We start from the raw sequence: 19,047 nt of genomic DNA, 5'->3' as shown, positions 1-19,047 counted from the left end.
CATGCAAACCTCTTTTTTCCCCCTTTTATTATAGGCATAGTGACAGGCTTGCTACCCTTCAAAAACTATGCAGTAACCCTAACTGCTTGCACTTTGGCTGGCTGTACCGAGAGCTCACAGGCATTGAACATCTCTACTCCACAAGAAGGTAAAGTAATTTCAAAGGTCTTGACTTCCACATTTCAGTTATGAATAATAAAATAGGAGAAGAGCTAAATGCTGCAAGGCCATTTGCTGGAAAACCCCAACCTAATTTGATGACAAAGTGCATTGCCAGGCCATAATTGCTCCATTTTTTGGGGGGGTGCGAAAATGAATCAAACTCCATACCCTTTAATGACATGCATCTTTAATAGCTGTAATGCAGATTAATGGGCTTTTTAATTGCTGTTACATTGTTCATGCAAGAGCCTTGTCATTAATATGAAGCATCTGAAAGATTAATGAAAGCTTCCTCATTTTACTATGGCTCAGAAGTAAATCTAGAGACAGTCTGACTAAAAAGAATTGATTGTACGGCACAGTATGAAATTGAGAATCAAACGGTTGATTTCCATGGTCTCTTTGAACTGCTAAACACCAGCACAGGCAACAATTATTTCAGTATGATGGAGCCTCGAAATGCCGGTTGAGGCATTATTAATCACTGCTCCGTTCCTTCTGACTGAAGTCTCACTTTTGTTGTACTTGGAACTTACAAACTGTTGGCATAAATTAATGTTTCAGCAAGCATACGTTAGGAAGGCAGTGAGAAAGAGAAAATATTTTAGCACTCCAAAGTGAAAGCTTTGCTCAGGCATCAGAACGCATCGCTTCAAGAAATAACAGCCCTCCAAACATTGGAAGCATTGTTACTTCATATTTCTCTCTCCTGGATGAGAGGAATTACACATCGCTTCTACTCTCTAGCTGTCAAGTTATTTAGGAGATTGAAAAGCTTGATCCTCTGGGGAACAGTCAGCCAGTCTCTGTCCCTCAGCATTCCTGACTCCCTCTTTCCCCTTCCCTCTTGCAAATCCTTTAGCGAGTACCCGTCACACAGAAGACATGAAAGAGAAAGACAGTGGCCCATGTGATGAACCAGGATAGAAGGGTCTGTGAGATCTTTCAAGTGACCTTGCCCCAACGAGAGCCTCCTCACCTGGACTATGCCATCAGTGACTTGTCATCCATGTTTTCTCAGGGTTCTCTTAGTCAAGCCTGTGGAGAGTCAAGCCTGTTTCTCTTACTGGGGCATTGCTTCTGCTGTGCCCCGTGACCCATGTGATGGTCGTCTCCTTTGTCAAACGCTTCCACCAGCCTCAGTGTCCTTATTTTCTGGATGCCTCCTACCCCTTCTGTCCAGGTTTTGCCTAAAATCTACTTCACAGCTGTATCCCAGAGGGATTCCTAAGGGCCCAGTTCACCATTTCCTCTTCATTAATTAAGGAATTCCCAACTTCCAGCTTTTTCTTAAAGTTACAGCCAATGTACCAAACCAAAGATGTGTTTAGGGTCAATATTTTAAACTTTAAGTTCCTGTGAATCCTATTTATTCACCATTACAGAAAATGAGCAGAACCTTATTTGAGAAAAACAAACTTAGAGTGTCGTTTTCATCTATAATTAACTGATTCTGTACTTGCTGGTTAATTCTACAGAAACACATACGTTTTTTCATACCTATTATGAACCACCCTCCCCAGCATTGCCCACCTTAGATCAAAAGCTCCTCAAGGGTAGGGACTGCTTCTGTTTAATTTGCTTTAATAGGCACAGCCCCAAGTAGAGATTACGGGTTAATAATACTCTTGATGAAGTAATGCAAGCATCAGTCAAGTGAACTAGGGTAATACTCCCCATCAATCATTAATGCAAATGCTCATAAATTTAGGACAGTTATTTAGTACTGTTCCTAAAGTAATTACTGACAAGTTGCCCATGGATCAGAAATATTTCTATGCATGGAATATCAGGTTTATTTCATGATTTATTGGTTTAGGTCTGAAAAGTTTGAATTAGAAAAGTAAACTAAAATTAGTCTCTATGAATCTTCCCCCCCCCCCCCCCCACAGCCCCACAGGAAGTTCAGCCACCAGTAGCCAAATCTCTTCCCAATTCTTTGTTACTATCCTGGGATCCACCCAAAAAAGCAAATGGCATTATAACTCAGTACTCTTTATATATGGATGGAATGCTAGTCTATTCGGGCATTGAAGAGAACTACACGGCCACAGGTAAGACTCTTATAGGTATTGGTAACTATTTCTTGTCTATGTTAGACTCTGTATATTGCAGATAGATGTAGTCTGTAATTGTCTGAAAGTCTGGTCTTTAAAATTGGGGTCCTTATTCTGTTTCCTGTCATTTGGTCCCCGTGAGTGGTCCCCAGTCCCACTCACCATGCCCGGTTGAGTCAATGTCATATCAAACAAATTCTCCTATCACAAGAGTTAACTACTTTCACATCTTTATGAATGCAGGATAATATTAAGACTCAGATGTGTGACTCAGTGTTGTATGAATTTGGGGCCATTTGAGAAGAAACATAGTGTATATGTTGAAATCACATTATAATGTGTGACAACACTCGAGTAAAATGAAGTAAATTGCTGAAAACCTCGTAAAATGCAAGACGCCTATTTTATGTCTTGTTGCCTGGTATCTGAATCATGCTTATATTTGTGTAGTAATTTTAGTGGCTATATATTGTATAACATTTTATATACTATATGTGACTGTCTGGTAAGACATCATGAGTCAAATATTGACTGAGGAAAAACTGAGGTCTAGAGATATGTCGTTCTTCATGAAAGGTCACAACCAGGGAGAGACAGAGACAGGATTCATTATTTATTCAGTCCTCCACACTAATGCCAGCTGCTAAGGTAGTAATAGAGAATCAGCGGCATGCTGGCCCCCCTCTGTTGGAGCTTGTGGCTTCAGGAAGACACACATAGATGTGGGGATGAGGTCTTTGTGGACAGAACTATGGCATTTACCCAGTGGCAGCCTCAGGGTTTACATTTTTTGGTGTCCTCTCTAGACTGAGAACCTTCAAGAGACACGATCTATTATTTTCTTTAAAAAAAGAGCTATTACTTTAATATTTTATTCCTTAAAGTTGGATAGAGTTCTGTAATACATGCTCTAGGAGGTAAGTGTGAATATTACCCCCAGGTTACAAATGAGGAAACTGAGGCAGAGTTACTGTGTAACTGCAAAGTTACACAGCCCACAAGTGGGATTTTGCTACCAATCCAAACATTCTGGCTGTGACGGAAAGCATGTGGTTTTAAAACAAGTTACTTTCCTTCTGAGACTTAGTTTCTGAATTTGTAAAATGGCAACAACTATGGTTTTCAAGATTTTAAAGAGAACCAGAGCTATAAATAAAACACCTAACATAGTCTTAACACTTAGTAAAAAGAATACTCTTAATTCCTATAAAATGCAGAGTTCATGTTTTAAACTTTAAAAACGGACTAATCTCACCCAAACAATATCTGAAGGCATTATTTTAATTAAATATTACAGACCAAAGAAATTACTTCAAAAAGATGAAAATGTTTTATGGAATGAACTATACACATGAATTAATAATTAATATAAAACACTTCTGTAGGATCCAAAAAATGTCATCATGCATAATAGGAAAACACATCTTTTAGGCCCAGTAAAGACATTTCTTTTGAGAAGCCTTCTTTGATTCCAAAGTAAGAGTTGATCTAATGAAGATATGCTCTTTGGGAACCTGTGTGCCCCCTCTTTTTTGTGTGTGTTATCTTTGAATAAGGGTACTTATTTGCTTGTCAGTTTGTCCTTCTGAACCCCAAGTTTCAAAGACATGACTATAAGTGTCTGGTTCATTACTGTATGTCTAGGATTTATCACAGAATGGGTATAGACAGTTTGAATAAATGAATGAATGAAGTTGGGTGATTGCTGGGAACAGAAAAAGAAGCTAGCAAAGGGGAAATTCGGGAGGGTAGGAGTATAGTGGGAAAGAAAAAGTGACAGAGAAAAGGAAAAAGAAAAGTAGAAAAAGAAACGAAGATACCTTCCATAGGTAGACCTGAGTGCTAGCCCGGTCCATAGGGAAGTTGTGTGGCTGACGGTGGGTCTCCAAATGTAAACCTTGACTATTTCCAAATTGTGCAGAAGTCCGTATGTGGTGATTCTGTGCACAGTCAGAAGAGCAGTATGGGGAAGACAGGAGCCCAGCATTCACATTGATTTCCAATACTACTTCCAAAATGCTATGAATTCTGTATTTTGTTTGATTGAAGCATTAACAGAACCATATGACTGGTAGCTACAGTGAAAAATCTTGGCAAATGTTAACATAGTGGATTAGTACAATAGATGCCCCCAAATATAATACAATGTAAAGAAAGTGAGATATTTTTGTAGTGTCCACAACCATCTTCTCGAGTCACAGAGATAAGAGATTCTTTAATGGTTTTCATTTTTAATGTAGATTTTTAAAGATTAAATCTTTGGTATTATTATTATTATTATTTTTTACTAGAGCCTTCTTGGCTTCTAATAAGCAACTGGATTTCTTGCTGTTCTCATTCCCAAATAGCACAAGATACAAGGTACATTGAGACCGCAACACAAAGGAGAGAAAGGAAGCCAATAACATTATGATGGGATTCAAAGTCATGCATGATTGTTCTAACATTAGAGCTAGTAAAACCAAGCCTGGGGAGGTTAAGGAATTCTAACCCATACCAGAGGAACCACTTCAAATCTAGATCTGATTGGCTCCAGAGCCCATACTTTGATTCTTTCCACATTCTGTTACTCAAATTATTACATATTATCTTATTTTTTTCGTATATAAATCCTATATATTATTACACATTCCCATAATGTGTAAATGTTTTATGTAAATATGTAAATTATCAACATATTAACATAAACATATCGTGTAAATATGCAAATATTTACACCACAGGTGAATGTTACATAATATATAAACATTACATATTTACATAAATAACTATTACAAATTATTACATATGATTGTATTTTTCCTCTGAACAACCCTGACAGGGTGACCAAAGCCTGATTGCAAACCCCAGAGCCCCCGTGTCGTTCTTTTTTGGGCTGCCGTAACAAAATACCACAGACTGGCTGGCTTAAACAACAGAAATTTATTTCTCACAGTTCTGGAGACTAGAAGTCCAAGATCAAGGTGTTGGCAGGTTTGGTTTCTCTCGAGGCCTCTCTCTTGGGCTAGCAGACAGCTGCCTTCTCACCACGTCCTCCCAAGGTCTTTCTTCTGTGCGCGCAGACCTTTCTTACCTGGTCTCTAGTCCTGTTGGATGGACTAGAGACCATGGGTTGGTCCTGGTGGAACCTGTTGGTCCCACCCTTGTGATCTATGTAACCTTAATCACCTCTTCAAAAGTCCCATTTCCGAATATAGTCACCCTGAGAGTTAGAGTCTCGAAATGTGAATTTGGGGGAACATAGTTCAGTCCATAACAGCCCCTAAAGGGAGTGTTTTCTTCTACTATGAGGGTAGACTGGATGCCCACTTCTGTATAGATTCTCAAGTCGTGTGAGGATTGAAGAAAGTGACCTTAGGATCCCTTCCAGCTCAAAGATTTTGTATCTGTAACAGGCCCTAATTCCAGGTCATTTACTCTTCGAAGTCTACCTTTCCACTGGGAATCGCAGAGAAGACACAAGGAGAAAGGGAATCTGTCTGAAATCAGCCAGGAGAAGGCTGATAGAGGACATGGCCCTGGCAGTTTGAACAGGCTCTAGCCTCTCCAGACACTGAATCTGGGTCATGTTCCATTGTCAGATGCATCCATGACGTCACTGGTACTTGTTGCTCGCCCTTGTGTCCTTTCCGTGCTGAGCCTGGTTTGGGGGCGGAGTGTCCCCTGGGGAGGGCTGGTGCTGTCAGCGGCTGTGAGAGTCTGGTCTCTTCACTGCTGAAATGCCGATTCACAGGGAAGCAGAGAAATGGAAGATGCAGTCTCATGGAGTAGAGAAATAATTGATAATATTTTTCAATTATAAAAGCACTATATGCTTATTGGAGATAATTGAAAACATCCAGATGTCTAATACCTGAGAATCCCACCATACTGATAGAAACCCAGTATAAGACATAATTCCTGCTAGTACCTTATTAATGTTCACAAAATTGATCTGTAATGTATAATGTTGAACCCTTGCATATTCCCTCACTAAGACTGTATCCCACTTTAGGAGGCATTTTTCCTGAAAAATTTTTTTTTAATATTTTAGTATTAACATATATCCCATCCAAATGTATGCTAATACATACATTAACCACTTGAAAGAGTTCAAATTTCTAATTTATCTCTCCCTTTAATATGTTGTGACAAATATTATTGTATGTAATCTTGTTTATTAGATTCCCAAAAGGGGAACAGCTAAGTCAAAGCTAGTGAACCTTTCCAAAATATTGGATATACATTTTCCTACTGTTTCCCAGAAAAGTTCATCAGCAGGGCATGTTACATTCTTAAGTCTTTGATAATTTTGCAAGCAAAAAACATTATTTTCTTTTTGTTTGCATGTTGAACTACTAGGTAGAGGGCATACTTTTTGCATGTTTCGTAGAGATTTATACTGTACTTTCATTCAACTGATCACAGCCTTGATGACCAAAGACTTAATAGGTGAGGAATAATTTTGAAACTTCCTAAGGAGCTGTGTTTGATATTCTGTTTTTCCTAGTTGTAATCGTCTGCATTATTTAAAATTTCTTGTCTTCTACCCTATCAAAAACTTCCTTAATAATCTGGTTTTGGTGTCCTCCTAAATATTCACAGTGTCACTTTTTTTTTTTTTTTTTTTTTTTTTGCCTCCCTCTTACTCCATTTATTTGTAGCATCCTCTTAAGTTCCTGCATGGAACCAACATCCTTCTCTTATGTGTAGCAAATGGGTCTTGCTGCCAAGGTGAATACAGGTAAAAGTAAATGCATTTCAATTCAGCAGCCACTTAGAATCTCGGTGATTTGCATTTTTTTTTCTTCTTTCTCTTAAATATGAAGCATTAAAAGTCAAAGGCATTGCTACACCTTGAGTTAGTACAAAATATATTTAAAAATGCATACAGTTCAAATTTTTTGCCTTGCATAGGCCATAAGCTAGTAGTATGGTGGGTCAGTTGTGACACTGAAAAATGAATCCAGTTAGAGAACCTCCCGAAGGCTGTTGATGTTTGCTATAATAAATAGCACACACTTTAAGTCAAACTTTTTCATTCTGTATTCAAAGGTAATGGATTTTTCGTAACCATAGTAACCTTGGTGTATTTCTGGATAAATACATGAGGTATATACATTCTAGTTTTATTTTTGAATATAAACTACCACATTATGTATTACTAATAATATGAAAAATAGGATGTAGGTTAGTATAATGACAGCTTAAACTAGTATGCATTTTTCTTCTGCAAAAAATAAATATTTATCAAAAGTATAGGTTCAATTAATTTTCCCCCCAGTTTTGTGGTATTCCAGTGGTGCCATTTATCTTTTTTTGCAAGATCTCCATTAATCTCTTATTTCTGTCCCATAACAGATTTTTAAGAATTTTGAGGTAAAAACAATTGTGCTTTAAAGCCTATGATTAAAAACATTATTGAAAGATTGAAAGACCTATATTGATGTCACCAATAAAACTATTGTGAGCCACTTAAGATGTATGTATATAGTATGTTCATAAAGAGGCAGAAAAAAAGAAACCTTTTGTGAGGCCGTTCAACATCCCAGGATTGTTTCAAAGTTCAGGCTAGATAGCATCCTGATTGATGATGACTATCCAAACTGTAGCCAACCAGATCATTCTCATTTTAAATGAGCACCCTACCAGAAACGGGCAATCTTTAAGAAGTTTGTGAGATGTTTCAGGGAAGCCTACAAAGTTTTCGGAAACAAGGATAGCAAGATGGTGGGAACTGAGCGAAGTATAACTATGCATGTGACAAGGGCTTTTATGTGAGTTGTGGGAACTGGGAAAGAAAGAACAGTGTTCCCTCCAGACAGTTCCTTTTTTATGACACAAGTTGTCATTGGTAAATCTACCTAAGCCATTGTTGAGAACTCCTAGAACTCCAGAGGAGTAAAGGACTCTGTGATGTACATATCTGACACCAAACCATAAAACACGTAGGTTTGCAAGTGTGTCACCTAATAAATCTATAGTAGTCTTACGATGGAGTAAGAGTGGCTGATTTCTAGCACCAGACAAGGCTTCTTCCCACTGCTACCTCCTCAGAACCTGTGCTTCTGTCACTGAGGCTAAGGCAGTAAAGAAGCAAAGATAAGGGGCTCCTGGGTGGCTCAGTGGGTTAAAGCCTCTGCCTTCCACTCAGGTCATGATCTCAGGGTCCTGGGTTCGAGCCCTGCATCAGGCTCTCTGCTTGGCAGGAAGGCTGCTTCCTCCTCTTTCTCTGCCTGCCTCTCTGCCTACTTTTGATCTCTTGTCTGTCAAATAAACAAACAAAATCTAAAAAAAAAAAAAAAAAGTGAAGCAAAGATAACAGCAATGTAAGGTGTGTGGGTGGTGTGTGTGTGAGAGAGAGAGAGAGAGAAAGGGAAAGGAAAGATGAAAAACAGATGAATATCTGGTAAAGTTAGATCGTAAGTATATCATTAGCCAACTAAGAAGTGCAAAAGATTTTGGGGATTTTTTTTTTTTTTTGGTCTAATTTGCCAAGGTCAAAAAAAAAAAAAATGTTTAAACAGCAAAATAGAAATGTTCATCTGGAATCTTCCAAACACTTAAGTCTGATGATGAGAAATTTATTGCAGAAGAAGCTGTATTGCTTATGGCACAATAAAAAAGCATTTAAAGGTTGGGTACTTCTAACCAAGCGTTATAAGGAACCTTATCAATTCTCTACAAATTTGAGCTAAATTATATTCATTTCCACTGATAGTTTACAAAAGATCCTTTCTTAGCAAAATAAAACTTCACTTTAACCTTGATATTTTCTGGACTTTTGCATTTTTGAATACCCCAAGGCAGTGCATTTAAATAACTCTTTTTACATAAAGTAATATGATAGAAAGGATACTGTTAACATGCTTGTGTTCTAATCCATAAGGCCGGTATTAATAAGACAGAGCATATGAGGGTTTTCAGGTAAGGTAATGATCTCATCTATGAGTCATGGAACCTCTCTATTACAAACTAAAGTCATACTTTGTGCCCTTTTTTTGTCACAGACATGCAGCATTAAATTATAAAAAGTCTAAGAAACCTTGAGGCTACAAGGAAAAAAAGCTGAATTATGAATAGAGGCTAGATCACTAACTCTGTGATCAAAGGCTTCAGGAGAGTCACTCAAGATTTGGCCACAGACCAGATCCTTGGGTCAATCAATAGGGAAACTTGACACTTAATTGGGCTTGAAGAGTAACTTAGTAACAAAGGGTCAAGTGAAGTGAAATAACTTGCACAGATATTGAAATATCAGTTGTGGTTCATTGTAAACAATGTAACCAAAGTGTCATTTTTACTTTAAGATATTTCACAGTATACCAGTATGTGAAGAAATGAATCATGTTTAAATGTATTTTAAGACCTATCCCCAAATATTACCTGTCATTTGTTAACATAAGTGATGAGTATTATGTTCTTAAATAAGTAGGAAAGGGCTTTATATTTGAAGGTATTTCAGAGGGAGGGAAGGAGATAACATCCAGGTAGAAAAGAAGGGGTGTTCAATCCAGAAAATGGTGATGGAACCTGCCCTACCTCTGAGATCTTTACAAACAGAGACTAACTGCTATTCCAGGCACTCTGACAACTGCCATTATTTTTTATTTTTTTAAACTTAATTTCACTATAAATTCTTAAAATATATATATATATATATGCAATAGACAGCTTGATGAATATTCAGAATCTGAAGACATCCATGGAGCCAGCACCAAGCCAGAAATAGACGCTGTGAACACCCTAGAAGTACTCCATTTTTGCCTTCAAGTCTTTATCTGCTGACTCAGGTGGCTGCTTCCCTGTTAGCATAGATTTGTTTGCTATTTTATTTTACTTAATATGAATGGAAGCAAATAATATGTTTTCTTTTGTTACTGGCTTCCTTTGAAGAATGGAGGTAGAGACAGTAATTCAGTGGAACAGTCTTTCATGTTCCTCTTCCTGTATTCCAATCTTCTGACTTCTGGATAGTTGCTCTAATCCTGTCAGCTGTTGTTTCCTGTCCTTCTAGAAAGCCACTGGCATGCTTACAGAATGAAACATCTACATCTTTCTCCAAGTCTGAAAGTAAGAAATAATTATAGAAAGTCTTCATCTATGAAATTAAAAGTTAGCGTGTGAAATCAGTGGTTTATGTACACCAGAAAAATAACTCCTGGATGTCCACTAATGGAATATTGTATGGCCAGATAGCTTATGAAGCAGTAGAAGAATATTGAATAAGGCAGAAAGAGGCTAAAACAAACGTTTTCATTGACAGCATGTAACATGAGTCTATTTTAGTAAAATGCATGTGTATATATGTGTGTACTTATAGATACGTGTGTTTATGTACACCTAAGTGATAATAGTGGTTATCTTCCAGTCATGGGATCTAAGTGTTTTCTTTTCCTTAAGGGGAGTCTTTTCATCTTTTAAATTCTCTAACTTAGATATTAGAAAGGAGAATTTTTGTAGTACTTTTCACAATTTTAATAGATGTGATAAAATTGGTATAAAGGACGTATATTTTAGGATTCTATCACCTATTAATACTTAGCTTTGACTTCTCTCTAGTCTTTACCCTGATATTTAATCGGGTTAATTCCTTACTCCTCTCTTGGGGCCAGTGTCAATGACAGTCTCCTTACCTCCAGCACTATCTGCTGTCATCAAAACATCACACAATCTTTTTGATGATCTACCTCAATTCACACATTTTCCTTTGGTTCACAGAATCTTTCATATAATTTTCCTAGAAGTTTATCACTCAAATATATTCTGTCTTGTAACAAAAATTTATTTAAAGGGGAAAAATCTTGATCCAAAACCAAAATGTAGGTTCACTGAGTACAGTTATCAAGTATTTATTTATTTTTCATAATCTCTATAGTATGTATTGTAGAAATAAGGACCCAACTGGCATCTAATAAATTCTTATTGAATTGAGTTGAAATGAATTGGATTAAACTGAAGAAACACTGAGAATCGGTAAACTAATATTTTAAAGTAAATGACAACAAACACTGATGCATAATTCAGAAGTAATTAATATGCTAACTGTGGTAAGCAGTTTTAATGAGGTAGGCTGTTCCTGTAGCTTCTTAGAAATTTTCAAATGTAATTATCCAATATGTAGCTTTTTGTTGTTGTTGTTAAACTTCTTGTATACATTTTCTAGGGCTGCCATGACAAAGTATTACTGAGGGGTTAAACAACAGAAATGTGTGGTCTCACAATCCCAGAAGCTAGAAGTCCCAGATCAGTGTGTTGGCAGGGTTAGCTCATTCCGAAGCCCATGAGGGAGAAGCGTTCTCTGCTGCTCTCCTGGTCTCTGGTAGTTTGCCTGCAATCATTGGCCTTTGACCTGTAGATACTTTTCTTCAGCAGAACTCAGGACCTCCAGGTTGAAGAAAATCAAGTAAGCATCCTGATTGGTGCCATTCTAATATCCAATGTTCTCGAGTCACTGATAGGATTCTAAAGGCTTGCTCTGGATTTTTACTTCCCCAGTGCATTTTGCCTCACATTCTCCATTACTGGCTCATCATTGACCACAGTTCTTCAGGCTCACATCTCTTACATGGAGAAGAAGAAAAAGAAAACATGGAGAAAACATGTCCTGGTTCTGAGTTCTATCTCCCACTCCTACTCCCCACCTTCGCAGCCTGGCCCTTCTCATGTTCACAGCCACTGTCCTTACCACCGCTGGCTCACTTGTTTTGCATCTTTACCTCCTGTGCATTTGCTGGAGCTTCCCCTAAAAAACAAAACAACCAATCAACCAAACAAAATCCCACACAAATTGGGTGCCTAAAACAACAGAAATTTATTCTCTCATAGTCTGGAGACTAGAAGTTCTAAATCAAGGTGTCACCAGAGCTAAAGCTTCCTCTACAAACTGGTGGTGGGGGGAGGGCATCCTTCCTTTCCTAGCCCAACTTGTCATGGTTACTGGCAGTCTGGAGCATTCAGACATATGCCTCCGTCATATGTGCTGTTCGCCTGTGTCCAGATTTCTCTCATTCTGTAAGAACACTAGTCATATTGGATTGGGAGCCCATCCTAATTCAGTATGACCTCATCTGAACTTGATCACATCTGCAAAGACCCTATTTCCAAATAAGGTCACTTTATGGGAGTTAGGATTTGAACATTTTTGGGGAGACAAATCTCAGCCCACTACCCCTTCATTGGCTTTATAAATACTTGACCATTTAATTGAAATCATTCTCACCGAGGTTGTCAAAGTTCTTATGGTCCCCAGTTCAGGGGGAAACTTTCAGGGACCACGTGAAAGCACTATCGTTCATGGCACTTTGACAGATTGTTGGTCATTTCTTCATCACAGAGGTTCTTCTCTGTGTCTGAGACACTTCAGCCTCTCAACTTTCCTGTTACTGCTCAAGCTGTCATGTATCTTCTTTTCTTCTTTTCCGTCTATCCACAAATGTTGGTTTATCCTGGGGTTCCTTAGAACAAGCCACACAATATTTCTGTGATGACTCAATCCTTATCTCCAGTTCAGACATTTTTTTCCTAAGCTATGATCATTTTCTAACTCCATATTGGACACTCCTCCTTTAGATATTTTACTCCAAGTCCCCAAAATTGAATTCATTATATCTGCTACCTCCCACAAAAGAGGTTCTTTTTCCCGAGTTTCTCATCTCAAAAAACAGTAATACTATTCACCCCTTTGCCTGAAATACAAACCTGAATTTAATCTTTCACTTTTTCTTTTTCATTCATCATATCAAATCTTAAAATAAAATCCAAACTCCTTTTTTTGGCCTACAACACTTCTCTGATTCCTATCTACTTTCTTAGCTATATGCCATTCTCCTATACCCATTTATCTCCACAGTGCTGATTTACTTTCTGTTTCTACTTGTTTGGTTTGGTTTGGTTTGGTTCTTTGTCTTTTGTTTTGTTTTGTTTTGTTTCCAAAATATAGTTAAGTCCTTTCCTATGTCCAGACCTTTGAACTTGCTGTTTTTTCCGACTGGAATTCTTGTCACCCAGTTATGTGACTAGCTCATTCTTCTCTTTGAGTTCTCAGATTCTGTTTATTAGTTAGGATAACCTCGATGATGCAAACACACACACACACACACACACACACACACGTTTCTGTCAGCAGAAACACTGGTTATTCACGTAAGAGCCCTGTGCCAGTGAAGACTTGGATCAGCAAAGCTTCCTTCCTGAGCACAGCCATTCAGGGTCCCAGGCAGATGGTAGGTCTGCCGTCTCTTACACCTGACTTGAAAGATGGCTCTGCAGTTTATCTCCGTTGCTGCAGCAGGTAGGGAGAATAAGTTGGAGATTTTTATGGGCCACGCCTGGGAGTGACCTGCGTAACTTCTACCCAAATCCTAATGCGGTGACCCCATCTCCAGGGGGTGCATGCTGTGAGGGGGGTCCAAGAGGTACCCTAAAACAACACCCATCCTCCAGCTCACAGTTCTGTAAGTCAGAGGTTGTGTAGGCTTGACTAGGCCACTAATTAGGGTCTCACTAGGGAAAAATAAAAAAATTGGACAGTTGAGGCTCTTATCTGGAGGCTCTGGGAAAGCCTGCACATCTAAGCTCATTCAGGCTGTGGGGAGAATTTGATTCCTTGTAGGCTAGAGCTGTCAGCCAGAGGCTGCTCAACTTGTAAAGCCTCTCATGTGGCCCCTTCCACCTCACAACAAGAAACTTTTTTGCATCAAATCCCCTTCAGGCTTTGAATCTCTTTGACTTCTGGTACCGACTGGAGAAGACTTGGCTTGCAGTTAGATTGGACACACCAGGGTCGGCTCTTTTTTCTATGTAAGGTAATTCTGGGACCCATAGCTCATCATAGTCCCAGGTTCTACCCACACTCAAAGGGGTGGAATTTGGGCAGAGCTCAGAGACAGAATCATGTAGGTGTTAAGCCCAGGTTTCCTGGTAAACCAGAAATAGTACTACCTCAGCACCTCGTGGGAGAACTAAATGTGATAATGCATGTAAAAAATGTGATTTGGGGTGCTCACAGATCTCTCAGAACATAGCAAATGATCAACAACCATGTTCTGCTAATTGTAGAAATGCTCAAATTATTGTTACATCATGATAAAGATTGTAAATGCAAAGATTCCCCTTCAAACGTGTCACTCAACTACGTAGCGTATGTAATTTAGAAAGTACTTGGTGAGCATTGACTATGTACAAGGTTGGAAGTTACGTAACTAAGACATTTTTGGTTTTCCTCCAGTCATTCCCAGTTCAATTGCTTAGACAGAAGGAGGCACAACTAAATACAATGCTGTCCAGTCCATGGTGAGTTCTCTGACAGATGTGAGAACAAAGGGAGAAGTACTCAGGAGGAAAAACTGTCACCAGAGGAAGTGAATTTTTGTAGGCTTTCAAGGAGAGTTTCAGAACTGGGAATCAGGCAAGCCTGAGGACCAGAGCAGAAGAATCCATGGCACAGGGCGGTCCACTGCATTTTACAAAAATTAGAGGGCCTCGCTTGAGATGACTGAGTGCCTGGGTAGCTGGTCAGGAGCCATGAAAGGGGAGGGGAGAGTCAAATTGTCAAAGGTGCTGAAGGTATGTTGAGATGTTTGAACTTTGTTCTGAGGCAATGGGGGACCATTGAAGGATTTACAGTAATGATATAGCATGAACGAATCAGTGTTTTGGAAAATAAATAATTGAAGTAATGGCATTAATCCCAAACTGTCACGGCTGAACCTACACAGCTGTTGTCTCCATTCGTAGGTGAAAAAGCAAGTAGGTTAGAACTTTAAATGCGAGAAGCTAATTGGACTTAACGATACAGATGGCAAAGGATGAGCAAAAGAGGAGAGAAAGGCATTATGTTTATTTGTTAACAGCTCTATTGTATTATATTTCTGTGCATTAGTCAGTGTAAAATCAAATCTACTTATTTTAAATCCTTTTAAATGGTGTTTAAATATTTCCTGATGACACAGTCTGCTAAAGTATTTACCCTTGGTGCAGATTTCCATTAACCTTATTGCAGATACTAAGCCTAAAACTGTATATTTTTAGGGTCCTTGATTATGGAGTAAAGCCCAGTGACATCATTATAAAACTACAGCTGGATAAGCTTTAGTGTCATTGTCTTTCTATCCGATTTAGGAAATTCAGCAAACTACAGGAGAGTACCGCTATAAACAGACCCTATGTTCTCAGTTTCATAGGGTACCCTTTCTCTAAAAATAAAAGCAGAGAGAGATTAAACTTCTAAAGTCATAAGCAATAAAGGAGAATGCCCAGTGTAGAGACATCAGTGATATTTGGCGAATTTAGTTATATTGGATATATCAGAACAATAAAGGAGTCAGAGATTAAATTCAAACTTGTCTTTCCTCATACCTTACTTTTCTCAGATTTTTATTGTTTTCTGAGAATCTGTAGGACTCTTTCAGTTTCCTAAAGAATAAAATTTGCTTCATATTTTTATAAATTACTTTCAAGATATTATCTTTGTATCACAGATACAAACAATTAATTACCAGGAAAGCTTAGGTTACTTCTAGTAAACGAAAGACTCAATAATAAAACCAGAAAAACATTTTTTCTTCCCATTCACCTAAGAACTTGATAGCTGCCTTACACTGGAAATGTCTTGTAGGATACATTGGATTTTATCCATGACAAAATTTGGATGCTTTAAAAGCAGCAATTATCATTAATTCTTGGTTTTACAAAGTAAATATACTTATGAATCCTGAGTCCTTTAACTGCAAGTCGTAGAAATCCAACAATTTCATCTTTGTGACTGGAATGAGGGAACTATTCTGTATTGTAACATGCAAGCTTTCTTCATGGACTGGAGAACACAATTAGCAGCAACTCTGAGATCTTACCCCACGGCTGGACAGCCTCCTCAACTCCAGGCTGCAAACCATTGAGGAAGGATGCTGATTGTTCCATTTTGGATCATATGTCCATCTTTGGGGCTAGACAGGCAGAATCTGCCTACTAGAAAAAGAGAAAGAAAAACAGCCTCTGAAGAAATTGTTGTGAGCACCACTCCAAATGTTGGCTGTTATAATTACAAAATTTGGCTCATTTGTTAAATTTACAAATACCAGAATCTGCCAACAAAGCCTCAACCTTACTTACATGTAGATTTTTTCCTTCGAATGTGTTTTATAAATATGTATCCTAGGAAGTCACCCAACTCTGCTGTCCACCCATATTCTTTCTTTTGAGAATTTCCCTGAAATTTTACCTATTTTCTTAAAATTGAATCTGTTTTGTTGATTTATTTTCTCCCATTGTTGAAACCCCCAGATCTGTCAGTGCATAGCTTCTTTTCCAAAATAAGAAAGGAATGTTTAAAACCCTCAGATTGCTTTTCAGAGTCCATAGTCTGTCATGGTGTGGTGCAAAAATAATGAATACTGTTATGCTGCAAATAAAAAAAAATAGATTTTTTAAAAAGTTAACATGTTAAGCAAAAAATAAAAGCAAATTATTATTTAAAAAAAAGAAAAAAGAATGTTTAGAATATCCCTCTGCCTTTTTCATTTGGAGACCATTCATTCCTTGATTTTTTTTTTTTTTGAGTGTGTATGTAAATTCCAGTTAGTTAACATACAAAGTTACAGTAGTTTCAGGTATAGAATCTAGTAATTTATCACTTACATGAAATACCCAATGCTCATCACAGTAAGTTCCCCCCTTCATTCCTTGATTTTTATCATCTGCTTCAGAACATCATTCCAGAGCCCTCCTAATGCCATTAGCAATGCATTGTACCCATAATAGCAGTTTTTGTAGCTTAAGTCTAAATAGCTTGCATGCCTTATCTCCATTCATCTGTGTTCATTCAAAACCTATATTTAAAAATATGACCTGGAGCGCCTGGGTGGCTCAGTGGGTTAAAGCCTCTGCCTTCAGCTCAGGTCATGATCTCATGGTCCTGGGATCGAGTGCCGCATCAGGCTCTCTGCTTGGTGGGGAGCCTGCTTTCTCCTCTCTCTCTCTGCCTGCCTCTCTGCCTCCTTGTGATCTCTCTGTCAAATAAATAAATAAAATCTTTAAAAAAAAAAAAAAAAAAGAAGGCTTTTAAAAAAATAAATAAATAAAATAAAATAAAAATAAAAATATGACCTGGAGCGCCTGGGTGGCTCAGTGGGTTAAAGCCTCTGCCTTCAGCTCAGGTCATGAACTCAGGGTCCTGGGATCGAGCCCCACATCAGGCTCTCTGCTCGCCAGGGAGCCTGCTTCCCTCTCTCTCTGCCTGCCTCTCTGCCTACTTGTGATCTCTGTCTGTCAAATAAATAAATAAAAGCTTTAACAAAACAAATAAAAATAATAAAAATAAAAATATCACCTATTATTTTTCCAACACAAAAAGAATTGCTGAAGATTGAGTTATAAATTGTCTTACCTTTTGTTTCGGTCAGCTGCTTTAAATCTAGTGGAGGTATCTAACCATAAAAGAGTAGTAAGTAACATTCCAAACATCTTGCTGACTTTTACATTTTATTATCCTTGAGGTTATTCCACGATTACAGATTTTTCTGATCATGTACACATATACATGCCAATAAAATAAAATAAAATGTAATGAAGTAAAATATAAATGAAAAAGCCTAATAAACATCAATAAAAGATTAGTTAAACAAGTTATGGCTAATAACTAATATGCACCCTGAGTATACTACATGCTCATTTAATAGAGTGAGTGCTCTTTACCAATAAGTTAGCAACTTCATTAAAAAAAAGTATATTATAAAGTACTGTACTGGTGTAGAAAAGTATATTTTATAGTCCACTAACATTTGCATATTTTCTTTGACTTCTAATGGATGTATACATAAATGTATAATAATTGCTAAGCTCCTAGAAGAGAACTGGATAACTTGGGAACAAGAGTAGAGGGAGACTTGATTTTCATGTGAGCTCTTTTATATCTTTTATATTTTGTACCATGCCTATTTATTCATGAGTTATCCATTCAAAATTAAGTATAATTTTAAAATGAGATTATTGCAATAGTAAATTCTATGTACAAAAGAAAACTTAGGAAAAAATAAAAATTGTCCACAATTTCATCCACTGGAGGTGATCACTAATCATAATCTGACTTGTATATTTAGCATCCTCTGATCTTTTTTTTTGTTGATGCAGATATACACATACAATTTGGGCTAGACTGTTTTATGATCTTTTACCACTTTGTAATATATAGTGATCATATCACCAAATTCATACTAAATTATTTTCTAAATCATGCTTTAAATGACTGCACAATATTTTAAAGTATTTCACAATATATTTAAGGAAAACATAATTATTGGATTATTTCTCATTTTTTCTGTTATGAACAGTACTATAATTTTAACAGCCTTTTAGATAATATTTTGTGTGTGTGCATTTCTAATTCCTTAAAATTAATTCTCTAAATGTTTTTGTTCATTATTTAAAGGGTTATAGTCTTCATCCTATTTTCTAACTACTTTTTAATATACATTAAAAATACTTAACATTTGCATGGAAGCTGTGTTATAATTCTTATTTCCTATTTTTGTATTTTTTTTTACTCCATTTATGGTGTTTTCTTAAAAAATAGTTTATTTACTTATTTTAGAGGGAGAGAGACAGCATGAACAGGAGGGAGAGGACAGAATCTCAAGCAGACTCCACACTGAGCATGGGGCTTGAGGTGGAGCTTGATTTCATGACCCTGAGATCATGACCGAAGCCAAAACCAAAAGTCGGATGCTTGACTGACTGTGCTACCCAAGCAGCCCAGTCATGGCGGTTTTTAAATGAAGTTATTTGGCTAAAACTTGTAGTCAAATCTAGAAATACTTTCCTTCATAGATTCTTCCTTAAATAGAAAAAACTT

General features: G+C 37.4%; 1 protein-coding gene across 1 annotated transcript in view; it reads left to right on the top strand.

The window, feature by feature from the left end:
- Positions 1–19,047, top strand: part of USH2A (usherin) — a 673,955-nt gene that overhangs the window by 290,986 nt on the left and 363,922 nt on the right. Inside the window, exons 30-31 of the mRNA XM_059413329.1 lie at positions 35–148; positions 2,055–2,216. Of these exons, the coding sequence (XP_059269312.1) occupies positions 35–148; positions 2,055–2,216 (276 nt within the window). The remainder of the gene's footprint in view (positions 1–34; positions 149–2,054; positions 2,217–19,047) is intronic.

Source organism: Mustela nigripes, chromosome 10 (genome assembly GCF_022355385.1).
Source record: "Mustela nigripes isolate SB6536 chromosome 10, MUSNIG.SB6536, whole genome shotgun sequence".
NCBI lineage: Eukaryota > Metazoa > Chordata > Mammalia > Carnivora > Mustelidae > Mustela > Mustela nigripes.
This window is presented reverse-complemented; position numbering and strand designations above follow the sequence as displayed.